This window comes from Mobula birostris, chromosome 28, assembly GCF_030028105.1.
Source record: "Mobula birostris isolate sMobBir1 chromosome 28, sMobBir1.hap1, whole genome shotgun sequence".
In the NCBI taxonomy this organism is placed as follows: Eukaryota; Metazoa; Chordata; class Chondrichthyes; order Myliobatiformes; family Myliobatidae; genus Mobula; species Mobula birostris.
In genome coordinates, this window is record NC_092397.1 from 12,211,946 (window position 1) to 12,238,358 (window position 26,413).

Genomic DNA, 26,413 nt, shown 5'->3' on the forward strand with positions numbered 1-26,413 from the left:
TAGCGCGGTGGGGGCGGAAGTGAGTGGAGGAAGCGGGGCTGCCGCCGCTTGGCTCGGCCCGCGTCTCCATGGCGACGCTGCGGCCTAGTGGTCGGGGTTAAGCGTTTCTGCCCAAGGTCTGGGCAGTGGCGGGTAAGGTTGGCGTCTCCGCCTGTGGGTTGGGGGAACCTCCTTCATACCTGGGCCGTCGTTACCCCTCACCCCCGGGCTGCTGGGTGTAGAGAGGTTTTCATGTGTTCCCGTCAGCGCTCCCTCCGTGCAAACTGATAGGGGCTGAGGGAGCGCCGTTCTAGGAGAGGGGCGCTGAAGAGGGAGCCTCGCGTTGCGTGAGGGGCGCTGAGGAGGGAGCCTCGCGTTGCGTGAGGGGCGCTGAGGAGGGAGCCTCGCGTTGCGTGAGGGGCGCTGAGGAGGGAGCCTCGCGTTGCGTGGGGGGGGCGCTGAGGAGGGAGCGCACCCCTGAGAGAGTGGTGAGGAGGAGGGAGTGCCGTATTGGAGGAGGGGTGAGGAGGAGGGAGTGCCGTATTGGAGGAGGGCTGGTGAAAGAGCGTCAAGTTGGAATGGGTTGGTGAGGAGGGAGCGCAGCCCTGAGGGAGCACCATGGTTGGGGCGGGACGGTGTTGAGGGAGCCTCACATTCTGAGGGAGCTGCACATTGTGAGAGGTTGTGAGGAGGTACCACATTGTATGAATGAATGAAAGAAATTTATTTCCGTCAGTACAAACATAACAGAAAGCATCATTTTCAACGATAATTTCACAGGACAAAATTACAACAGAAACCAGATGTTCTTTAAAACCCCGAAAGGGTGTAGACTGAAGCTACAGCTTATTATGCCTTACCCCTCTTACTGAAACAACAACATAGCTGGCGTCAATCATCACATCAAAACAAATTACATAATCCTTTAACACAAAATCCAATTCCAAGTATCATTTACATTACTCCCATTCACTTTAAATCACGTATTTTATATTTGTTCAGTAAATTATTTTTAAATTTTTTTAAACTTGTTAAGTGTGGTGCATGTTTTTAAATTCTCACGACAAATGTTCCATAGATTCAACCCTCTGACTGAAACACAATGATTTTTTTTTACATTTGTTCTTATCCTTTGTTTTTGAAACATACACGTTCCTCTCAAATCATGTCGGCTTTCTCTCATTTTAAACAACCTTTGGATACTTTGTGGTAGCTGTCCATTTTTTACTTTATACATAATCTGTATTATTTTAAAATCTACAAAATCTCGTAATTTTGAGGTGTTTAGTCGAATAAATAGTGGATTGGTTGGCTCACAATAACTTGCCTTATTTACAATTCGTATGACTGTCTTTTGGAGTAGAAATATTGAGTTTATATTTGTTTTGTATGTATTTCCCCATACCTCTGCTCAGTAAGCACCACATTGTGAGAGGGGTGCTGAGGAGGGAGCTGCACATTGTGAGAGGTTATGAGGAGGCACCACATTGTGAGAGGGGTGGTGAGGAGGGAGCACCGCCATGTTGGAGGAAAGCTGTTGAGGGAGGCTAACATTGTGAGACAGGTGGAGAGTAGGGAGCGCAGCCCTGAGGGAGGGGGGCTGCTGGAAAGCCTCGCATTGTGAGGGGGTGGCGAGGAGGAAGAGCAGTCCTAATGGAGAACCGCAGTCTCAGATGGATGAGGGGGCGTTTACAGACGGTTTACAAATAGTCCAGTGTGATTAGTCCATGCAGGTACAGCAGGCAGTGAAGAAAGCTAATGGCATGCTGGCCTTCATTACAAGAGGAATTGAGTATAGGAGCAAAGAGGTCCTTCTGCAGTTGTACAGGGCCCTGGTGAGACCACACCTGGAATTTTGTGTGCAGTTTTGGTCTCCAAATTTGAGGAGAGACATTCTAGCTATTGAGGGAGTGCAGCGTAGGTTCACGAGGTTAATTCCCGGATGGCGGGACTGTCATATGTTGAAAGATTGGAGCGACTGGGGTTGTATACACCGGAATTTAGGAGGATGAGAGGGGATCTGATTGAAACATATAAGATTATTAAGGGATTGGACACGCTAGAGGCAGGTAACATGTTCCCGCTGATGGGTGAGTCCAGAACCAGAGGCCACAGTTTAAGAATAAGGGGTAGGCCATTTAGAACGGAGTTGAGGAAACACTTTTTCACACAGAGGGTCGTGGTTCTGTGGAATGCTCTGCCTCAGAAGCCAATTCTCTGGATTCTTTCAAGAAAGAGATAGAGCTCTTAAAGATAATGGAGTGAAGGGATATGGGGAGAAGGCAGGAAAAGGGTACTGATTGTGGATGATCAGCCTTGATCACAGTGAATGGTGGTGCTGGCTCGAAGGGCTGAATGACCTACTCCTGCATGTATTGTCCATCGTCTTCAAAGAAAAGCAGTTGTTCTGACTGGAGCCAAATGTTAAGCTGTTAGCCACCGTTACGGGAATGGATGAGGTCATTCAGTACCACCATGTCTGTGTTTGGCGGGGTCTTGGGCAAGGTTTAGTCGGTGCAGTTTGTGGATTGAGACTCTGTGGTTCATGTTTCTGCTCACTCCCGCACTGCTATTTTGTGCCATTTTGATGGGGGTGGACTGGCACTGCAGCCACTAAATGGAACTAAGCCTGGACTGTTCAGTGACTCTATGGTTTGGTGCTTAGTGCTCGCCTGACTTGAGTTGACTGTATTTCTTACATCCTTCACGTACATGAGGAGTAAAAATCTTTACATTACCTCTCAGTCTAAACGTGCAACTTACAGTGATTTATAATAAATAGCATGTACAACAGGACAGACAATATAACATAGAAATACAGTTGTATCAGCATGAAATAATCAGTCTGATGGCCTGGTGGAAGAAGCTGTCCCGGAGCCTGTTGGTCCTGGCTTTTATGCTGCGGTACCGTTTCCCGGATGGTAGCAGCTGGAACAGTTTGTGGTTGGAGTGACTCAGGTCCCCAATGATCCTTCGGGCCCTTTTTACACACCTGTCTTTGTAAATGTCCTGAATAGTGGGAAGTTCACATCTACAGATGTGCTGGGCTGTCCACACCACTCTCTGCAGAGTCCTGCGATTGAGGGAAGTACAGTTCCCAAACCAGGCAGTGATGCAGCCAGTCAGGATGCTCTCAATTGTGCCCCTGTAAGAAGTTCTTAAAATTTGAGGGCCCATACCAAACTTCTTCAACCGTCTGAGGTGAAAGAGGCGCTGTTGTGCCTTTTTCACCACACAGCTGGTGTGTACAGACCACAAAAGATCCTCGGTGATGTGTATGCCGAGGAACTTAAAGCTGTTTACCCTCTCAACCTCAGAACCATTGATGTGTATAGGGGTTAGCCTGTCTCTATTCCTCCTGTAATCCACAACCAGCTCCTTTGTTTTTGCAACATTGAGGGAGAGTTTGTTTTTTGACGCACTGTGTCAGGGTGATGACTTCTTCTCTGGAAGGAGAATGTGGAAGCAATCCACACGGGGAGAAAGTAAACTTCCAGACAGAGCGGGAATTGGGCTGAAGTGCCTTTTTCTATGTTGTGTGGGTCAACGTCTGGAGGGCTGACGCCTTACTTTGTGATCTGTAATTCTAGACATCCCAGCTAGGGGGCAGCATGATGCCGATCAAGCCCCATGAGAACTTTTAAATTTTACCTTTTGAAGGTTGGAGTCCAGTTCAGTATTCTCCACGGTCGAAGGCCAGTGATCCTGGAGGAAGTAGATCGGGTCAGTGGGCCCAGAGTTCTCTGCGGTCGAAGGCCAGTGATCCTTGAGGAAGGAGGTTGGGTCTGTGGGCCCCGAGGAGCCTGTGATCCTCAGTGGGGAGGGGGGCTAGGAAGGGGCTTGTTTTGCTGTTGTTGTCTGCCTTCCCGTACATTAGCTGCGTGTTGTTCCGCTGAACACTGTGCGCAGGTGTGGCAACGCTCGCAGGACATCCTTAGGGGTAGCTTGACATTTGGGCGAACAGCATAAAACAGGCTGGTATGCTGGAACATGGTGACATTAAGAAAGAGGATGCGCTCTATTCATGAAGGTGAGAGGATTTTAGAGAGGTATTTGGTGAAAGGATTTTAGAGAGGTATTTGGTGAAAGGATTTTAGAGAGGTATTTGGTGAAAGGATTTTAGAGAGGTATTTGGTAAGATTTCCCATGTCAGGCTCATTCAGAAAGTCGGGAAGGATGTATTCTAGGAGAACTTGGCTGTCCAGATTAAGAATTGACTTGCCCATAGAAAGCAGAGGGTGGTTGTAGATGAAGCCCTAATGCAAATGACGCATTTCACTATATGTTTGATATAGGTTCAAAGTACATTTATTATCTATGTACACCCTGAAATTGTCCAGCAGACAGCCACAAAATAAACACAGTGGAACCTGTTCAAAAGAAACCCCAAACACCCGAAGTGCAAGAGAAAAGAGCAAATCGCACAAATGGCAATAAATAGGAACTGAACCTCCCTCAGTCGCAGGACTCTGCAGAGAGTGGTGCAGACAGCCCAGCGCATCTGTGGATGTGAACTTCCCACTATTCCAGACATTGACAGAGACAGGTGTGTAAAAAGGGCCCGAAGGATCATTGGGGACCCGTCACCCCAACCACAAACTGTTCCAGCTGCTACCATCCGGAAAGCGGTACCGCAGCATAAAAGCCAGGGCCAGCAGGCTCTGGGACAGCTTCTTCCACCAGACCATCAGACTGATTAATTCAGGCTGATACAGTTGTATTTCTAAGCTATATTGACTGTCCTGTTGTACATACTACCAATTACTCATTTAGACGGAGACGTAACGTAAAGATTTTTACTCATGTATGTGAAGGATGTAGGAAATAAAGTCAGTTCAATTCAAAGGGGTACAGTTCGGTAGTTAATTGCTCACATGAGTAAATTAGGCAGTGCGGGCTCACTGGGTCTATCACGGTGCTGTATCTAAATAAAATTTAAAAGTTTTAAAAGAACGGCAAATTTTGCATCCTATAATTCAGTAATAATACTTGTTGGGCACAACAGTCACGTAGCAGTTAGCGGGACGCTATTACAGCTCGGGCATTGGAGCTCGGAGTTCAATTCTGACGTTGTTTGTGGGCAGTTTGTACGTCCTCCCCGTGACTGCGTGGGTTCCCTCCAGTTTACTCCCACAGTCCAAAGGCGTACCGGTCGGAAGGTTAACTAGTCGTTGTAAATTGTCCCGTGATTAGGCTGGGGTTAAATTGGCAGGTTGCTGGGTGGTGCGGCTTGAGGGACCGGAAGGGCCTGTGTGTGCCCTGTCGCTAAATAACTAACTGAGTAAAGAGACCAAGATGCTCATTCAAGCTCACTTGCCCAGCTTTGCCCCATATACATCTAAACCAGGGGTCCATGGGCCCCTCAGTGAATGGCAGGGGTCCACGGTGTAAAAGGAAGGTTGGGAACCCCTACAACCTTTCCTAGCCATGTCCCTTCCTCTAGCTGCTGGTTTCACCGAAGTGACAGCCTCTGTGTGAAGAATTTGCCACTCAGGCCCGTTTCACATCTCTTCCCCCCAATACCTCAAACCTATGCCCTGTCCCTGGGGAAAAGACTACACACATTCACCCTGGGTAGGCCCTTTATTTAATACACTTCCCTCCGGTCACCTCTCAGTCTTAACTGTGTAGCAGATGGTCTAATGCTATCACAGCACCAGCGACCCCGGGTCAGTTTTACCAGGGTCGTGACCGAGCGGGTTTGCTCCGGGTGCTCTGGTCTCATCCCACGTTCCAGAAGGTCACGTGGACGTAATTGGGCAGTGAGGGGTCATTGGGCCAGAGGGGCCTGTGGCCGAGCTGTATCTCCAAATTGAAAAGAAATAGCCCAGCCTCTGCCTATAACTCAGGCTCTTGATTCTTGAAAACGTTCTCATTTGTTGATGAGAGGCATTGATGGTGTGATAGCCAGAGGCTTTTTCCCAGGGCTGAAATGGCTAACATCAGGGGGCACAGTTTTAAGGTGCTTGGAAGTAGGTACAAGGGCCCAGTTCTGCTCCTGTGTTTTAGTCTTATGGTCTGTTTTCAAAGCAGAAACAAACAGACTTTTGAATACTAATGAACGTGCAAGAAAGCAGTGCAGAGTAGACTCTACCTTATGGACGGGCAGGGTGAGTACAAAGCGGCCAAGTGGCCTACCCCCTGATTCACAATGTCTTTTCGCTTCCTGTCGTTCCAGGCAGGATGCTCCCTCAGTACTGCGTCTCGCTGGCCAGCGTGCAGAAGGCTCAGGCCACCATCGATGGCTTGGTCCACCGAACCCCTGTCCTCACCAACTCCACCCTGGACCGTCGGGCGGAGCGGCGGGTCTTCCTCAAGTGCGAGCTTTTCCAGAAAACGGGATCGTTCAAGGTAGGACACCTCTGGCCAGACCTCTGCAATCCTCTGAAGGCAAATGGGGACGGTATTCGCTTTCTCTTGCAACTTGGCTGTGTGTCAGTCTTTACGTATAGTTAATTAGGTCAACGTTCGGTCAGACGGCGGCGCGCATGGTCGCAACTGCCACTCTGGGTCCAACCAAAGGACTCCATGCTGGGTTGGGGGGGCTGCCCCTCTCCGTCGATGCTGCCCTCCAGTGTTCGCTCACTGGCAGATAAGCTGGATTGCGTTTGTCTGTGGCTGCACCAGTAAACTGCTGGGGGCTTGTCATTGCCGACAACATCCATGCATCCTCAATCTACAGGACAAGACACTCAGGGACTTGGGCTATATTATATTTTTTTGTGTGACTGTATATTTACTGCTATCTTACAGGTGCGATGTGTACCTTGTGCTGTGTATGACTGATGATATTGTGTTTTGTACCTTGGCCCCGGAGTAACACTGTTTCATTTGGCTGTATTCGTGTATGGTTAAATAACAATTAAATTGAACTTAAATTCAAACTTGATTTGGATAATGGCTTTGTGGCCAAATTTGCGGACCATACAAAGGTAGATGGAGGGGTGGTCGGTGTTAAGGGAGCTGAGGTCTTGGATAGATTAGCGGAATTGGTAAAAAAAAGTGGCAGATGGAATACACTGTATAGTCATGCACTTCAGTTCAAATGATAAAGGCATAGAATATTTTCCAAGCAGGGAGCAAATTCGGAAATCCAAGATGCAAAGGGACATTGTAATCCTTATGCCGGATTTCCTAACAGTTGAGTCAGTGGTGAGGAAGGCAAATGCAATGCTAGCGTTCATTTCTAGAGGGCTGGTATATAAAAGCAAGGGTGTGATGCTGAGGCTTTATAAGGCACTGGTCAGACCGCACCTGGAGTACTGTGAGCTGTTTCGGGCCCCAAGTCTAGCTGGCATTTTAGAAGGTCCAGAAAAGGTTTGCGAGAATGATCCCAGGAGTGAATGGGTTAATGTATGAGGAGCATTTGGTACCTCATGCTGGAGTTTAGAAGATTGATGGGGCGGGGGGATCTCATTGAAACATTGAAAGGCCAAGATAGAGTGGATGTGGAGTGTATGTTTCCAGTAGTGGGGGAATCTAGGACCAGAGGGCACAGGGTCAGAGTACAAGGACGTCCCTTTCAAACAGATAAGAAGGAATTTCTTTAGTCAGAGGGTGGAGAGTCTGTGGAATTCATTACCACAGATGGCTGTGGAGGCTGTCATTGGGTATATTTAAAGTGGGGGGTGATAGGTTCTTAACTAGTGAGGATAGCAGGAGAACAGGGTTGAGAATGACAACAATTCACCCATGTTGGACTGGCTGAGCAGACTCGATGGGCTGAATGGCCTAATTCTGCTCCTGCGTCTTACAGTCTTATTGGTGTACGTGTTGTTGCAGATCCGAGGAGCCCTGAATGCGGTGTCCGGCCTCGCTGAGAGGGGGCAGGAAGGCCTCCAGGCCCGAGCGGCGGTGACCCACAGCAGTGGCAACCATGGACAGGCGCTGGCCCTCGCTGCCCGAATGAAAGGTGCGGAGGGCTGGATGTGGCGTGGAGGCTAACCTTTCCTGCACCACGGTGCTGTACGGTGTGAGAAGAAGGCCCCATTGTATACAGTGGCACCAGTACTGGAGCTCAGCGCACTCAGTCATAGAGATCGGGGGTAATGGGATGGCAGAGGGAACGCCCCGCGTCTCTTTAACTGGCCACAGCACGGCCACCCCTTTAATTGCCTGTGCTGGCCCTGTTCCATTATCCCATAAGCTATGACTGAATGTCTTCACATCACTGCACGTTCCTTCATAGAACATAGAAACCTACAGCACATCGGAGGCCCTTCGGACCACAGTGTTGTGCCAACCTCGCAACCCACTCTAGAAGCTGCCTTGAATTACCCTACCGCATAGCCCTATATTTTTTTTAAACTCCATGTACCTATCTAAGAGTCTATTAAAGGACCTTATTGTATCTGCCTCCACCACCGTTGCCCGCATTGTACTCCACGCACCCACCACTCTCTGTGTGAAAAACGTATCTCCAAGTACCTACTTCCAAGCCCCCTCATGTTAGCCATTTCAGCCCTGGGGAAAAGCCTCTGACTATCCACATGATCAATGCCTCTCATCATCTTGTACACCTGTATCAGATCATCTCTCATCCTCCATCGCTCCAAGGAGAAAAGGCCAAAAGTTCACGCAACCTATTCTGATAAGGCATGCTCTCCAATCCCGGCAACATCCTTGTAAATCTTTCCTGCACTCTATGGTATCCACATCCTTCCTGTAGTGAGGTGACCAGAACTTAGAACAGTACTCCAAGTGTGGTCTGACCAAGGTCTTGTATAGCTGTAACGTTACCTCTCAGCTCTTGAACTCAGTCCCACGGTTAATGAATGCCAACTCACCATACACCTTCTTAACAACACTGTCAACCTGTGCGGCAGCTTTGAGTGTCCTATGGACACGGACCCCATGATCTCGCTGATCCTCCACACTGCCAAGAGTCTTATCATTAACATTATATCCTGTCTTCAAATTTGACCTTCCAAAATGATCATCTTCTAACTCAATGTGTTTGTTTATCTGAGATGTGGCTTGTTCACTGTCCTACTGTACAGGCATTGCCCCTTTGAAAGAGAGGAGGGGATTAGGTGAGGGGAGAGGATGGAGAGAGGGGCTTGAGGGAGGAGTTAAGGGGAAAGAGGGAGGGGCTAAGGGGAGGGTGGAGTTGGAAAGAGGGAGGGGGTAAGGGGAGGAAGGAGCTGGGGGAAAGAGGGAGGGTTTAGAGAAGATGAGGGAGGAAGAGCGGTTTAAGGGAGGCATTCAGGGGGTTAAGGAAAGAAGTTTAGGGAGGGGGATTAGTGAAGGAAAGGGTCAGGGGAAGGGAGAGAGGAGGACTGGGGAGGGGGTTTATAGGGAGGGAGGCAGATTCGAGAAAGGAAGGAGATTAGAGGAGGGCAGGAAGGGTTTTAGAGGAAAGGGGTGATTAGGGAAGGAGGGTGTTAGAGGAAAGGGTTTAGGGGAGGGAGGAATTGAGAAAGGAAAGGGTTAGGTGATAGGAGGAAGGGGGTTAGGGAAGGAAGGGGTTAGGTGAAGGAAGAAAGGGGGATTTAGAGGAAGGGAGGAAGGGAATTGGGGAGGAGGGGGTTAGAGGAAGGGGAGAAGTGGATTGGGGAGGAAGGGGAGGGAAGAGGATTGGGGAAGGAGGGGTTAGAGGTAGGTGGGGGAGGGGGTTTGGGGAAGGAGGGGATTAGAAGAAGGGGGAAGGGAATTGGGGCAAGAAGGGGGTTAGAGGAAGGGGAGGGAGAGGATTGGAGAAGGGGAGGAGGGGAGGGAGGGGCATTGGAGAAGGAGGAGGTTGAAGGGGGTTAGAGGAGGGGAGAGGCATTGGGGAAAGAGGGGTTAGAGGAAGGGGAAGGGAATTGGGGAGGAGGGGGTTAGAGAAAGGGGAGGTTAGGGGATTGGGGAAGGAAGGGTTAGAGGTAGGTGGGGGAGGGTGTTTGGGAAGAGGGGTTTAGAGGAAGGGGTGGAGGGGGATTGGGGAAGAAGAGGGTTAGAGGAACGGGAGGGAAGAGGATTGGGGAAGGAGGGGTTAGAGGTAGGTGGGGGAGGGGGTTTGGGGAAAGAGAGGATTAGAAGAAGGGGAAAGGAATTGGAGAAAGGGGTTAGAGGAAGGGGAGGGACGGGGATTGGGGAAGGAGGGGGAGGAGGGGGTTAGAGGAGGGGAGGGAGGGGCATTGGGGAAGGAGGGTTTAGAGGAAGGGGAAGGGAATTGGGGAGGAGGGGGTTAGAGAAGGGGGAGGTTAGGGGATTGGGGAAGGAGGGGGTTAGAGGAAGGGAAAGGGAATTGGGGAGGAGGGGGTTAGGGAAAGGGGAGGTTAGGGGATTGGGGAAGGAGGGGGTTAGAGGAAGGGGAAGGGAATTGGGGAAGAAGGGGAGGGAAGAGGATTGGGGAAGGAGGGGGTTAGAGGAAGGGGAAAGGGAATTGGGAAAGGAAGGGGTTAGAAGAAGGGGAGGGAAGAGGATTGGGGAAGAGGGGGTTAGAGGTAGGCGGGGAGGGGGTTTGGGGAAGGAGGGGATTAGAAGAAGAGGGAAGGGAATTGGAAAAAGCGGTTAGAGGAAGGGGAGGGAAGAGGATTGGGGAAGGAGGAGGTTAGAGGGGAGGGAAGAGGATTGGGGAGGAAGGGGTTAGAGGAGGGGAGGGAAGAGGATTGGGGAAAGAGGAGGTTAGAGGGGAGGGAAGAGGATTGGGGAAGAGGGGGTTAGAGGAAGGGGAGGGAAGAGGATTGGGGAAGGAGGAGGTTAGAGGGGAGGGAAGAGGATTGGGGAAGGAGGAGGTTAGAGGAGGGGAGGGAAGAGGATTGGGGAAGGAGGAGGTTAGAGGGGAGGGAAGAGGATTGGGGAAGGAGGAGGTTAGAGGAGGGGAGGGAAGAGGATTGGGGAAGGAGGAGGTTAGAGGGGAGGGAAGAGGATTGGGGAAGGAGGAGGTTAGAGGAGGGGAGGGAAGAAGATTGGGGAAGGAGGGGATTAGAGGAAGGGGAGGGAAGAGGATTGGGGAAGGAGGAGGTTAGAGGGGAGGGAAGAGGATTGGGGAAGGAGGGGATTAGAGGAAGGGGAGGGAAGAGGATTGGGGAAGGAGGAGGTTAGAGGGGAGGGAAGAGGATTGGGGAAGGAGGGGTTAGAGGAAGGGGAAGGGAATTGAGAGGAGGGGGTTAGAGAAAGGGGAGGTTAGGGGATTGGGGAAGGAGGGGGTTGGAGGAAGAGGAGGGAGGGGTTAGGGAAGGGAGTGCTGTGAAGGGGAGAGTTTGAGAAGGAGATGCCAAGGGAGGAGGAGGAGGGAGGATGGGGTCCCTGCTCTGCTGAGGGAGGGCCAGTTAATTCACCTAATGACCTCAAACTCCTTTCTTGCTGCATTTCCAACCATTCACAACCATACCTTTGAACCTCCTCAGGAATTCCCTCGTACGTGGTTGTACCTCGAACAGCCCCAGCCTGCAAGAAGGCCGCCATGCTGGAGTACGGCGCACACCTCCTGGAGTGTGAACCCACCGACGAGGTGAGGAGGTGCCCGCTGGGAGTGTGGATTGAGGGTTGGGAAAGGGCCAGACTGAGGGTGAGGGGCAGGAGAACGGGAGAGGGAGGACTGTGCCGAGGGGAAGGAGTAAGGGAGGTAGGAGACTGGATGGAGGGAACAGAATCTGCAAAGAGAGGTCAACCATTCCAGTTAGCCCCCCACCCCCTCTATCTGTTACCTCAGTCACCGCACTGTAAACACTTCAAACCAGTTTTTATAATGCTGTTTACTTTGTAAATCCATGCCGGTATTCAACAGGTCAGGCAGCATCTATGGAGAGTCAACGTTTTGGGATGACAACTTCGGCCCAAAACATTGTCTCTATTCCTTTCCATTGATGCTGCCTGACCTTCTGAGTTCCTCCAGCGCTTTGTGTGTGTTACTCTGGATTTCCAGCATCTGCAAATTCTGTTGTGTTTATGACATACTAGCATTTATATATTTATGTACATTTAATTCACTATCCATAGAGGAAGGGAATGAGGAGAAAGAAAACACTGATTCTAAATCTCCGCTGCCTTGCGGCCACACCCACCCATGGGAAAGGCTTCGGGGGTAAACCCCGGGAAAGAAATCCGGAGCCAGGGTCCCTCAGGCTGTTTGACGTTGGCAACCTCTGTGATGACACTGGCACCAAGCTATATTGTTGCTTGCCCTTCCCTTGGACTACATCGGTGATGTGGCGAGGGGGAGCCCGCTGCATGGGCCACAGCTGGTTCCTCAAATCTGCCCTCCCAGGCTTGCGCCCTGGAGAGGACACTGTTCACCAGAGGCGCAAACCCATAATCCCCTGGGGTTGACGGCTACTTACTCACTACTCACTTCTAACTTATTTTATAGAATTCTTTATTCTCTATATATGCTGCATGTTGTTTTGTGTTGCATCTCGCACCGACACACCACAGCAAATTCCTAATACATGTAAATGTATCTGGTGAATAACGTTAATCCTTGACAATGAAGGGATAAGGCAGAGAAAGGGAGTAAGGAGAAGAGACAGAGGTAGAAAACGTTGGACTATTGTTTGCGTACTGTTGGGGGGGGATAGCATACCTGGGGGAAGCAACACTGGCCATACCTCCGACACAGAGTCCGGCCCTGTAGCTAAGAAGGGTAGGGAACGGAAGAGGAGGGCAGTAGTAATAGGAGACTCAATAGTCAAGGGGTCAGATAGACGATTCTGTGGACGAAGTCCGGAGACCCGGATGGTGGTTGCCTTCCTGGTGCCAGGGTCCGGGATGTTTCTGATCGCATCCAAGAGATCCTGAAGTGGGAGGGAGAGGAGCCAGAGGTCGTGGTACATATAGGTACCAATGACATAGGTAGGAAAAGGGGAGAGGTCCTGAAAGAAGAATATAGGGAGTTAGGAAGGGAGTTGAGAAAAGGGACCGCAAAGGTAGTAATCTTGGGATTACTTCCTGTGCTACGCGACAGTGAGAGTAGGAATGCAATGAGATATAGGATAAATGCGTGGCTGAGGGATTGGAGCAGGGGGCAGGGATTCGTGTTTTTGGATCATTGGAACCACTATTGGCGCAGGGGTGACCTGTACAAAGGGGACGGGTTACACTTGAATCGTAGGGGGACGAATACCCTGGCGGGGAGATTTGCAAGGGCTACTAAGGTGACTTTAAACTAGAATGGTTGGGGGGAGGGAATCAAATTAAGGAGACTAGGAGAGGGGAGGTTGATGTAGGGGAAAAGGCAGAAAAAGATAACAAAGTTTGCTCCATTAAGGATAAACAGAGAGTGGGAGGTGGAGAGTTTCTTAAATGCATCTATTTTAATGCTAGGAGCATTGTAAGAAAGCTGCATGTGCTTAGAGCATGGATTGATACCTGGGAATATGATGTTGTAGCTATTAGTGAAATGTGGTTACAGGAGGGGTGTGATTGGCAACTAAATATTCCAGGATTTCGTTGCTTCAGGTGTGATAGAATAGGAGGGGCAAGAGGGGGAGGTGTTGCATTGCTTGTCAGAGAATGTATAACAGTGGTGCTCTGGCAGGATAGATTAGTGGACTCGTCTAGGGAGGATATTTGGGTGGAATTGAGGAATAGGAAAAGTGTTGTGACACTTATAGGGGTGTATTATAGACCACCTTATGGGGACTGAAAACTGGAAGAGCAAATTTGTAAGGAGATAGCAGATATTTGTAGTAAGCGCAAGGTTGTGATTGTGGGAGATTTTAATTTTCCACACGCAGACTAGGAAGCCCATTCTGTAAAAGGGCTGGATGGTTTGGAGTTTGTCAAATGTGTGCAGAGTAGTTTTTTGGAGCAATACATAGAGGTACCAACTAGAGAAGGGGCAATGTTGGATCCCCTGTTAGGGAATGAGACAGGGCAGGTGACAGAGGTATGTGTCGGGGAGCACTTCAGGTTAAGTGATCACAATACCATTAGTTTCAGTGTAATTATGGAGGAGGATAGGACTGGACCTAGGATTGAGATTTTTGATTGGAGAAAGGCTAACTTTGAGGAGATGCGAAAGGATTTAGAAGGAGTGGATTGGGACAGTTTGTTTTATGGGAAGGATGTAATAGAGAAATGGAGGTCATTTAAAGGTGAAATTTTGAGGGTTCAGAATCTTTATGTTCCTGTTAGGTTGAAAGGAAAGGTTAAATGTTTGAGAGAGCCATGATTTTCAAGGGATATTGGAAACTTGGTTCGGAAAAAGAGAGAGATCTTCAATAAATATAGGCAGCTTGGAGTTAATGAGGTACTCGAGGAATATAAAGAATGTAAAAAGAATCTTAAGAAAGAAATTAGAAAAGCTAAAAGAAGATACGAGGCTGCTTTGGCAAGTAAGGTGAAAATAAATCCAAAGTGTTTCTACAGTTATGTTAGTGGCAAAAGGATAGTGAGGGATAAAATTGGTCCCTTGGAGAATCAGAGTGGACGGCTATGTGCGGAGCCAAAAGAGGTGGGGGAGATTTTGAACAATTTCTTTTCTTCGGTATTCACTAAGGAGAAGGATATTGGATTGTGTAAGGTAAAGGAAACAAGAAGGGTAGTATGGGAAGTATGACGATTAAAGAAGAGGAAGTACTGGCGCTTTTAAGGAATATAAAAGTGGATAAGTCTCCGGGTCCGGACAAGATATTCCCTAGAATCTTGAGGGAAGTTAGCGTAGAAGTAGCAGGGGCTCTGACAGAAATATTTCAAATGTCATTAGAAACGGGGATGGTGCCGGAGGATTGGCATATTGCTCATGTGGTTCCATTGTTTAAAAAGTATTCTAAGAGTAAACCTGGCAATTATGTCCTGTGAGTTTGACGTCAGTGGTGGGTAAATTGATGGAAAGTATTCTTAGAGATGGTATATATAATTACCTGGATAGACAGAGTCTGATTAGGAACAGTCAACATGAATTTGTGCGTGGAAGGTCATGTTTGACAAATCTTATTAAATTTTTTGATGAGGTTACTAAGAAAGTTGACGAGGGTAAAGCCTTGGATGTTGTCTATATGGACTTCAGTAAGGCCTTTGACAAGGTTCCACACGGGAGGTTAGTTAGGAAGGTTCAATCGTTAGGCATTAATATGGAAGTAGTAAAATGGATTCAGCAGTGGCTAGATGGGAGACACCAGAGAGTAGTGGTGGATAACTGTCAGGTTGGAGGACGGTGTGTAGCGGTGTGCCTCAGGGATCTGTACTGGGTCCAATGTTGTTTGTCATATATACTAATGATCTGGATGATGGGGTGGTAAATTGGATTAGTAAGTATGCAGATGATACTAAGATAGGTGGCGTTGTGGATGATGAGGTAGGTTTTCAAAGCTTGCAGAGAGATTTAGGACAGAAGAGTGGGCTGAAGGATGGCAGATGGAGTTTAATGCTGAAAAATGTGAGGTGCTACATTTTGGTAGGACTAATCAAAACAGGACATACATGGTAAATGGTAGGGCATTGAAGAATGCAGTAAAACAGAGGGATCTGGGAATAATGGTGCATAGTTCCCTGAAGGTGGAATCTCATGAAGATAGGATGGTGAAGAAAGCTTTTGGTATGCTGGCCTTTATTAATCAGAGCATTGAGTATAGAAGTTGGGATGTAATGTTGAAATTGTATAGGGCATTGGTAAGGCCAAATTTGGAGTATTGTCTACAGTTCTGGCCACCGAATTATAGGAAAGATGTCAATAAAATTGAGAGAGTACAGAGGAGGTTTACTAAACTGTTGCCTGGGTTTCATCTAAGTTACAGGGAAAGGTTGAACGAGTTAGGTCTTTATACTTTGGAGCGTAGAAGGTTGAGGAGGGACTTGATAGAGGTGTTTAAAATTGTGAAGGGGAATGATAGAGTTGACGTGGATAGGCTTTTTCCATTGAGAGTGGGAGAGATTCAAACAGGAGGACATGAGTTGAGAGTTAAAGGACAGAAGTTTAGGGGTAACATGATGGGGAACTTCTTTACTCAGAGAGTGGTAGCTGTGTGGAATGAGCTTCCAGCAGAAGTGGTTGAGGCAGGTTCGATGTTGTCGTTTAAAGTTAAATTGGATAGATATATGGACAGGAAAGGAATGGAGGGTTATGGGCCGAGTGCAGGTCGGTGGGACTAGGTGAGAGTAAGAGTTCGGCACGGACTAGAAGGGCCGAGATGGCCTGTTTCTGTGCTGTAATTGTTATATGGTTGGATCTTATCCCAATTTTCCACGTGATAGAGAATTTCCCCAGGTTTAATCCTCCCCACCCCTCCCTTCACTGCCACCCAAGTAAATCACTTCTCTCTCGCTCAGGTCCACTCAGCGGTTCCTCAACTGGAACTATTTCACCTTTCCCACTTGCTCCCTGAGGGGTTTTTGTTTCCCAACAATACGAGGGGGCATAGTTTTAAGGTGTTTGGAAATGGGTACCGAGGGGATGTCAGGTGTAAGTTTTTCACACAGAGAGTGATGGGTGCCTGGAATGCACTGCCAGCGACAGTGGTGGGGGTGGATACAGTGGGGTCTTTTAAGAGCCTCTTGGATAGGTACATGGAGCTTAGAAAAACAGAGGGCTGTGTGGTAGGGAAATTCTAGGCAGTTTCTAGAGTGGGTCACATGGTCGGCACAACATTGTGGGCCGAAGGGCCTGTAATGTGCTGTAAATTTTCATGTCTATGTACTTATTTTTAAATATATTCTTAAAAATATATTTTAAAAAATATTTCTGTAGCTTATAATCTATTATTTATTTATTTATTGCACTCTTTTGTGCTACTTATGTATATTGTGTGTGTGTATATATATATATATATGTGAAGTAGTGTGTGTGTGTATGTGTGTATATATATACATATATGTGTGTGTGTGTATATATATAGATACACACACACACACACACTCACTCACTCACTCAGTGGCCACTTTATTAGGTACACTCGTACACATGCTCGTTAATGCAAATATCTAATCAGCCAGTCGTGTGACAACAACTCAATGCATAAAAGCATGCAGACACGGTCAAGAGGTTCAGTTGCTGTTCAGACCAAGCATCAGAATGGGGGAGAAATTTGATCTAAGTGACTTTGACTGTGGAATGATTGTTGGTGCTGGACAGTGTGTGCTTTGAATATCCCAGAAACTGCAGATCTGCTGGAGTTTTCACACACAATAGTCTCTAGAGCAGCGGTCCCCAACCACCGGGCCGTGGACCGATACCGGGCTGCAAAGCATGTGCTACAGGGCCGCGAGGGAACGATATGATTTGGCGATATGAGTCAGCTGCACCTTTTCTCGTTCCCTGTCAAGCTCTGTTGAGTCATTACGCATGCGAGGTCATGACCCGCGCGTCATCCATGTCAGCGCGGGAAGGAAATCAACTCCTTAAGCTTGCAAATGACAGCGGGCTGAAAAGTATGCTTGACATAACATGTCTGCCGGCATTCTGGATCAAAGTCAAGGCTAAATATCCTGAGATAGCTACGAAAGCACTGAAAACATTGCTTCCATTTCCAACATCATATCTCTGCTAAGCAGAGTTTTCTGCAATGAATGCAACGAAAACTAAATTGCGGAATAGACTGGACATAAGGAACCCCCTTCGAGTATCGTTGTCTCCCATCACCCCTTGATGGGACCGTGTTGTTGCAGGGAAACAAGCTCAGAGCTCCCACTGATTCAGCGATATTGGTGTGTTGCAATGACTTCATATGTTCATACAGGGAAAATATGTGCTGTGTGTTTAATATCCAAACGTTACTTAAAATGTTATGATGCTATTGACTTTTATAACCATATAACAATTACAGCTCGGAAACAGGCCATCTCTGCCCTTCTAGTTCGTGCTGAACGCTACTCTCACCTAGTCCCACCGACTTGCACTCAGTCCATAACCCTCCATTCCTTTCCTGTCCATATACCTATCCAATTTTTCTTTAAATGATAATATTGAACTACCTTCTACCACTTCTACTGGAAGTTCGTTCAACACTTACTTCAAGCTCCCCGTCCTCCCCGATAATTGACTTATCACTATATTCATGCCAGGAAAATATGCACTGTGTTTAATATTAAATTCGTCAGATAAATCCTTTTAGAAAGCCACTTATCACCGATATTCTGGTCGTGATTAACACCAACCCCCCCCCCCCCCCAAACAGAATCTCCAAAAACGATTTGCAGAACAAAAATCGGCAGGTACATGCATGCACAAGTCACGCGTACACAATGGTGCCGTGCAAGGCTTCATGGTCATTGTAGTCTTTCTTGGGGTAAACACAACGTATTTGACTGCTACTCTTGGCCGTTGGCAACCCTACCCCCACCCACCTCGGGTCTGCCGGTCCGCAAGAATATTGTCAATATTAAACCGGTCTGCAGTGCGAGAAAGGTTGGGGACCCCTGCTCTAGAGTTTTTAGAGAGCGGAAAATGCCTTGCTAATGACAGAGGTCAGAGGGGAATGGCCAGACTGATTCAACGTGATACGAAGGCGACAGTAATTCAGATAACCACACGTTACAACAGTGGTGTGTATAAGAGCATGTCTGAACCTTAAAGTGGATGGGCTACAGCAGCAAAAGACCACGAACACATATAAATACGGTCAGTGGCCCCTTTATCAGCGACAGGAGTTACTGAATAAAGTGGTCACTGAGTGTATATCAGTGATAATAAACCTGATTCTGATTGTGAAGGAAGTTTCTCATCCTTCCCCTTCAGCTCTGACTCTGAGATGGTTCTCTAAAATGGCTCAGCAATCACCGCGTTCAACGCCAGCCAGCGTCAGTAATAACATCCAGTGACTGAATAAGAAAACTAATGTTCCGTTTCGTTCCAGTCAGGCTGACCCCTGTAGGCACTTAGTAACCATTGCGTTCAAATGCTGTGCGGAATGAGTACACACGGGGATGTGGCTGGTGGCCAACTCACACTCTCCTTCTGTTAGTCTAGAGCGGAAACCGCGTCCAGAGCGGTCATTGAGACCCAAGGAATCCTTGTCCACCCCAATCAGGATCCTCTCGTGATTGCGGGCCAGGGCACCATTGGATTGGAGATTTTAGAACAGGTAACGGAAGGGGTTGGAGAAGGGGTTTGGAAGCCTTGGGAGCAATATCATCAATAAGACTGAAAAGGGTGGAGAAAATTTACAAGGAAAGGTTGAAGAGCTTAGGACTTCATACCCTGGAGCGTTGGAGAATGAGGGGAGATTTGATTGAAAATCTACAAAACTATGAAGGGGATAGATAGGGAAAATGCAAGCAGGCTTTTACCACTGAGGTTAGATGGGACTAGAAATGGAGGTCATGGGCTAAGGGTGAGAGGTGAAATGTTTAAGGGGAAACTTTTGTATTCAGAGGGTGGTGAGAGAGTTGAACGAGCAAGTGGTGCATGTGAGCTCGATTTCGATGTTTAAGAGAAGTTTGGGTAGTACATGGATGGGAGTGGTATGGAGGTCGATGGGAGTAGGCGGAATAATAGTTTGGCAGGTACTAGATTGGCCGAAGGACCTGTTACACTGTTGTAGTGCTCTGACTGAAAGAACTACCGTATATATGCTTCGATGATAAAATTTACTTTGAACTTTTCCATGTCCGCAGGTCCCAGATGTCCAGGCAGTGGTGGTACCGGTTGGTGGTGGAGGTCTGATATCGGGGATTGCGGTTGCCGTCAAGGTGAGATAGGTGAACCAGAGGTTCAGTCTGCTAACCGGGATAATGCCCCATACTGAGATAAGGGCATCTAATATCCAGTAATGACGTCTTTTTCAGTGATGGATTATAAAGACACGTGCAGTGATGGGTGCAGGTAATTTTCAGTCAGGTGGTGGGCACTGTATCTATTAACAAAGTTCATTTTATATCCAGTATGGAATATATACACTCCAGAGCAACACACACACAAAATGTTGGAGGAACTCAGCAGGCCAGGGTAGCATCTATGGAAAAAAGTACAGTCGACATTTCGGGCCGAGACCCCTCGCCAGGACTGGAGAAAAATATCTGAGGAGCAGATGTGGTGGAGGGAGGGGAGAACGAAACACCAGGTGAAACCAGGAGGGGGAGGGATGAAACAAAGAGCTGGGAAGTTGACCGGTGAAAGAAACCAAAGGCCACGGAAGAAAGAAAAAGGGGGGAGGAGCACCAGAGAGAGGCGATGGTCCCGCAAGGAGATAAGGTGAGGGAGGGATGCAGGGGATGGGAAATGGTGAAGGAGAGGGCATTACTGGAAGTTTGAGAAATCGATGTTCATGCCATCAGGTTGGAGGCTACCCAAACGGAATATGAGGTGTTGTTCCTCCAATTTGAGTGTGGTCTCATCACGACAGTGGAGGAGGGCATGGATGGACATTCTGGGATGGGAAGTGGAATTAAAATGGGTGGCCACTGGGAGATCCGGCTTGTCCTGGTGGACGGAGCGTAGATGCTCGGTGAAGCGGTCTCCCAATCTACGTCGGGTCTCACCGATATACAGGAGCCCACGCCAGGAGCACCGAACACAGTAAATCACCCCCACAGACTCACAGGTGAAGTGTCACCTCACCTGGAAGGACTGAATGGTAGTGAGGGAGGAGGTGTAGGGGCAGGTGTAGCACTTGTTTTGCTTGCAAGGATAAGTGCCAGGAGGGGGATCAGTGGGGAGGGACAAATAGACAAGGGGGTCACGTAGGGAATAATCCCTGCGGAAAGCAGAAAGTTGGGGGGATGGAGAGGGAAAGGTGTGCTTGGGTGGAATCCTTATGGAGATGGTGGAAGTTACAGAGAATTACCTGCTGGACAGAGGCTGGTGGGGTGGTAGGTGAGGACAAGAGGAACGCAACCCTGGTAGGGAGGTGGGAGGCTGGGATAAGAGCAGACGTGCGTGAAATGTAGTTGAGGGCAGTGTTGATGGTGGAGGAAGGGAAGTCCTTTTCTTTGAAGAAGGACATCTCCTTTGTTCTTGAATGAAAAGCCTCATCCTGGGAGCAGATGCGGCGGAGCCAGAGGAATTGAGCGAAGGGAATGGCATTTTAACAAGTAATAGGGTGGGAAGAGGTATAGTCCAGGTAGCTCTGCGAGTCGGTGGGTTTATAATAGACACCGGTGGATAAGTAGTCTACGGAGTCAGAGATGAAGAAAGGGAGGGGAGGTGTGGGAAATGGTCCAGGTAAATTTGAGGGCAGAGTGGAATTTGGAGGCAAAGTGGATGAAGTCGATGAGTTCAGCACAAGTGCAGCAAGCATGGATTACCTGCTGTTCGCATCAAAGTTGCCGGTGAATACAGCAGGCCAGGCAGCATCTCTAGGAAGATGCTAGAGACATCTAGCATCTTAGATGTCTAGGTTTCGACGTTTCGGACCAAGACCCTTCGTCAGGACTAACTGAAGAAAGAGCTAGTAAGAGATTTGAAAGTGGGAGGGGGAGGGGGAGATCCAAAATGATAGGAGAAGACAGGAGGGGGAGGGATGGAGCCAAGAGCTGGACAGGTGATCGGCAAAAGGGGATACGAGAGGATCATGAGACCAGAGGCCCAGGGAGAAGGAAAAGGGGGAGGGGGGAAAAACCCAGAGGATGGGCAAGGGGTATAATGAGAGCGACAGAAGGAGAAAAAGGAGAGAGAGAAAAAGAATGTGTGTGTATAAATAAATAACGGATGGGGTACGAAGGGGAGGTGGGGCATTAGCGGAAGTTTGAGAAGTCAGGTTGGAGGCTACCCAGACAGAATATAAGGTGTTGTTCCTCCAACCTGAGTGTGGCTTCATCTTTACAGTAGAGGAGGCCGTGGATAGACATATCAGAATGGGAATGGGACATGGAATTAAAATGTGTGGCCACTGGGAGATTTTGCTTTCTCTGGCAGACAGAGCGTAGGTGTTCAGCGAAACGATCTCCCAGTCTGTGTCGAGTCTCGCCAATATATAAGAGAAACCTGGTGTTTCTCTTTCCCTCCCCCACCTTTTAAATCTACTCCTTAGCTTTTTCTCTCCAATCCTGCCGAAGGGTTTCAGCCCGAAAAAATCGACTATACTTTTTTCCGTAGATGCTGCCTGGCCTGCTGAGTTCCTCCGGCATTTTGTGTGTGTTGCTTTGGATTTCCAGCATCAGCAGATTTTCTCTTGTTAGTGATTTTATACATTCAGTGGCTATTTTATTAGGTAGAGGAATGGAATCCGGCATGGTCTTCTGCTGCTGTAGCCCATTCCCTTCAAGGTTCAACATGTTGTGCATTCAGAGTGCTGTGGTAATGAGTTACTGTCGCCTTCCTGTCAGCTTGAACCGGCCTGGCCATTCTCCTCTGACCTCTCATTGACAAGCTCTAGAGCAGTGGTTTCCAAAGTGAGTGATATCACCTCCCTGAGATGGTGGTAGTTTCTAAGGGGGCGATAAAGATAAAGGGTGTGGTGGGAGGGCGCTTGGTAGCGGGGGGGGGGTGCGCAGCTGAAGCATTACAGGCTTAATTTAAGAAGTGAATTATACAATATAAGCATTTGATCCTCAGTGCTTCATAATCAATTACAATAATCACATATCACTCTTGCAAACCTGCCATTCTCTCAAAGCGTACCACAGTTTTTGAAGAGCAAAGTGACACTTCTGTATTTGGCATATCATGAGAAGCCTGGACTGAAGAAATCGTGCTATTTCCGGGCCAGCCTACGGCATTTGTGCCATTCACTACTGTGGTACAGTGTTAGCTAGTATGATTCCCATACTCTAATCACGCAGTGATGAAATTTCTGTGAATCAGGGTATGATGGTCAATGGGGTAAAGTTCTGAATATGGTCTTGACCACAGTTCTCTAGTTCGTGGCCCAAGCAATTATTTATCACTGTTTTTAATTTCTACTTCCTGTTTTCTTTCACTGTGCATCGAAAATCAAAATTCTTTATAGTTTTTAAGTAATGGCCGGAAAGAGAGGGGTGCACTGGGGATGTGGTCTGGGAGCTAGAAATGTTTGGGAACCACTGCTGTAGAGACTGTTGTGAGTGAAAATCCCAGGAGATTCATCAGTTTATGAGATACTCAAACCACCCCGTCTGGCACCAACAATCATTCCACTTAAATCATATTTCATCCAAATTCTGATGTTTGGTCTGAACAACAACTGAACCTCTTGACCATGTCGGTATGCTTTTCTGCACTGAGTTGCTGCCACATGATTGGCTGATGAGATATTTGCAGTAACGAGCAGGCGTAGCTAATAAAGTGGCCACTGACTTGCACAATGCCTAGCTTGGCGTTAACGTCTCAACTTCCATCTACCCCCTACCCACCGCAGACACAGCACCCGCATGTGAAGATCTACGCGGCAGAGCCAGAGAATGCGGATGACTGCTACCAGTCAAAGAGGAACGGCCGCTTGACGCCCAACGCAAGCCCTCCTGTGACACTGGCTGATGCAGTGAAGACCAGCATTGGAACAAACACCTGGCCCATTATCAGGGACCTGGTAGATGATGTGTTCACCGTCAGCGAGGAGGAGATCCAGGTATTGTATCTATCCTCCCCCACCGTCCCACAACTCTGATGCACCCTATTTCCGCACCGGGCGATATATGCAGCAACACACACAAAATACTGGAGGAACTCGGCAGGTTAGGCAGCATCTGTGTGGAGGGGAATAAACAGTTGATGCTTTGGACTGAGATCCTTCATCAGGACTGGAAAGGAAGGGGGTTCAAGCCAGAATAAGGTGGAGAGTGGAGAAGAAGTTCAAGCTGGCAGGTAAAAGATGAGACTGGGGAGTGGGAAGGTGGGTGAATGGGGGAGGAGGGATGAAGAAAGAAGCTGGGGAGGGGGAGGAATATCTTCAGCCCTTTGCCTCTTCTACTTCCCATCCCACCTACCTACCTTCACCCTCACCTGGTCTCACCTATCACCAGCCAGCTTGAAATCTCCCCCCCGCCACTTAATTCTGCCCTCTTCCTTTCCAGTCCTGATGAAGGGTCTGAGCCCAAAATGTCGACTGTTTATTCCCTTCCATAGCTGCTGCCTGACCTGCTGAGTTCCTCCAGCATTTTGCGTTCGTCACTCAAAGATTTCCAGCGCCTGCAGGATTTCCTGTCTTTCGTGCACGCTGTTAAACCCCCAGGTTTGCCCCATGAAAAATACGGCACGCTATCAGCCCGAGCCGAAGAGCAGGTTTCTCCTGATGAGCTTCAGTGTCCTATTTCAGAATGGTTCCGGAGTTATTTCCCAGAAGCTGGTAATTCCGAATTCACTGGATAAACGTCAGTAAGTGTAGCAGAAGCCCACTTTAATGGTCGCGTCCCCCAGCTGTCCCCACTCCAGCCCCTGGCAAGCAGCAGGGGTCTGAATTAGCCTGCTTCCCTTTCGCCCTCGGGTCGGGAGACCACCGTCTCAATCCCCACCTCGGGGACCGACTCCAGGCCAACCCTCCGGTGCTGTATCCTGGGAGTGTCACACTGGCTGAGGTGTGGGGAGCTAATTGAAACCCCGCCCCGCCCCCCACCCCAACAAACCCACTGGTGGATCTTAAAGGTCCCACGACCACTTGGCCTGATTACAACTCGTCGTTATCAGTTTCGTCCCCCGTCTGTGGGCAGATCTCTGGCAAATTCCTTAAACATTTACGGGATCTTGCTCTGCATAATGTTTGCAGTGGTTAGAACTAGCGATTAAAGTTCAATTCCTGCCGCTGTTTGTTTGGAGTTTCTACGTTCTCCCCGTGATTGTGCAGTCTGCCTCCCACATTCCAAAGACATGGATTAGGGTTAGTAAGTTGAGGGCTTGTTATATTGGCGTCAGAAGTGTAGTGACTCTTGCGGGCTGTTTCCCCTCCCCCCCCCTTCCCCAGCACATCTTCAGACTGCGTTGGTCGTTGACGCAAACATCGCATTTTACTGAATGTTTTGATGTTCCGACGTGACAAATGATCTTCATTTTTAAATTAGCTACTGCCAGCCTCATATTATAAACACGACTGTGGCACAGGGTTTGTGTTTCATTTGCTGTAGAGGGCTTTGTGACGACATGGAAGGCGCTGTATAAATCTGGAGGGGTGATCTGTCTTCCGCAGCGGGCCACACGCCTGATCTGGGAGCGGGCGAAGCTGGTGATCGAGCCTACGGCTGGGCTGGGCGTGGCGGCAGTGCTGTCCCGGCGTTTCCGAGACCTCCCCGTCAGTCTCCGCAACGTCTGCGTTGTGCTCTGCGGCGGCAACGTCGACCTGGACTCCCTGGGGTGGCTCCGCGCACCCAGCGACGCCAGTTGAGAAGGTACCGACCTCTTCGGCGGAAGGGCGGGCTGGTGTGCCAACTGCGTCTGTAAGTGGAGCCCGACGCGCCACTGGGCAGGGGGGCTCGTCGTTGAATTTACAGTGAACAAGAAATTGGGGTGGTAATCAATACTTAGATCAAAGAGACGGGCTAGAACCGATCGTGGACAAAATGGCATTATGTGTGCAAAGGGTGCTCTGGGGCAGAGTCGGGGAGCTGAATACTCTGATTAAAAACAAAAGCTCTGATAGCCGGGCACAGCCGGGGTTTACCAGGACAAAAGAGGTTCTGCAGATACTAGAAACATTGAGTAAGGGGTTCACATCCTGGGATCCACAGAGCCCCTCGGTTAATGTCATGAAAAGTTTGGAAACTTCTGTTGAAGAAGGACCCAGCAGGTCAGGCAGCATCTATGGAGAGAAATAAGCAGTTGATGCTTTGGGCTGAGACCCTTGGTCAGGATTATCCTCCTCACCTTATTCTGTATTCTGCCCCAGTCCTGATGAAAGATCTCAGCCCAAAACACCGACAGTTAATTTCCCTCCATTGATGCTGCCTGACCTGCTGGGTTCCTCCAGCACCTTTTGTGCGTGTTGCTGAGGGATTTTACGGATATTGGATGTTCATTGTGCTTTTTTTCCTGATGGTATGCCGTTATTCTCGTCCACCAGGGAGACTTAACTGGGACTGGGGTGCTGATGAGTGGGGAGGGAACGCAAGGACCAGCAGCCCAGTGGGTAGAGATGGAGCACAGGGTCCTGGAGGGTGAGTTGGGAAGGTGGAACAGCCTCCCCTGTGGGCAGGAAGACAGGATGGCAAGCATCACTTAGTGAGCCAGCGGGATTTCTGACTCATCAGATAGCAGGTTATCCGAGTCTAACCAATCATGTTTAGGTTTACATCAGGACCAAGTTCCAGACCTTGTCTTAGACGTTGTTGACTTTATTGAAAGGCACAATGGTGAGATTAACTTTGCTGAGATAACGCTCAATAATGCTTAATTGTATGTTTGCTGATTGCTAATAAAGGATTGGAATAGGGAATTTGACTCTTTGCAGCATTCATTGGAGTGGTGGGTGTACCATGCGAGTATAACAGAGCAGCTGTTTTGATTTTGGATCAGTTTTTGCCGTGACAAGTCAGACCAATGAACTGAACTCCAGGGCCGAGGTGAGGGGGAGACTGCCCTCGTCGCCAGGACAACGTCTGATGAAAATGCGGCAGCCAGGAGCCTGGGATAAAACAGAATTTAGTCAGCGGACGTCCAGGAGAAACTCCCCTCCACCGTCTGGAGTCATATAGTTTGTTGTGTTTGCGTGCGGGCCAGTGTCAGAGCCCC

At 48.6% G+C, this 26,413-nt stretch overlaps 1 protein-coding gene across 2 annotated transcripts; it reads left to right on the forward strand.

Annotated features, from left to right (window-relative positions):
* The first annotated feature begins 21 nt into the window (after positions 1 to 21).
* srr (serine racemase) lies at positions 22 to 26,110 on the forward strand. Of its 2 annotated transcripts, none has more exons than XM_072245757.1 (8): positions 22 to 132; positions 6,158 to 6,330; positions 7,762 to 7,891; positions 11,313 to 11,416; positions 18,804 to 18,923; positions 19,456 to 19,530; positions 23,115 to 23,324; positions 24,876 to 26,110. In XM_072245757.1, the coding sequence occupies exons 2-8, from the start codon at positions 6,163 to 6,165 to the stop codon at positions 25,068 to 25,070; spliced, it is 1,002 nt and encodes a 333-aa protein (XP_072101858.1). In that variant the 5' UTR covers positions 22 to 132; positions 6,158 to 6,162; the 3' UTR covers positions 25,071 to 26,110. The 2 variants fall into 2 exon arrangements, with proteins under 2 accessions (XP_072101858.1, XP_072101859.1); XM_072245758.1 differs by having other exon boundaries at positions 24,814 to 24,968.
* The last annotated feature ends 303 nt before the right edge of the window (positions 26,111 to 26,413 follow it).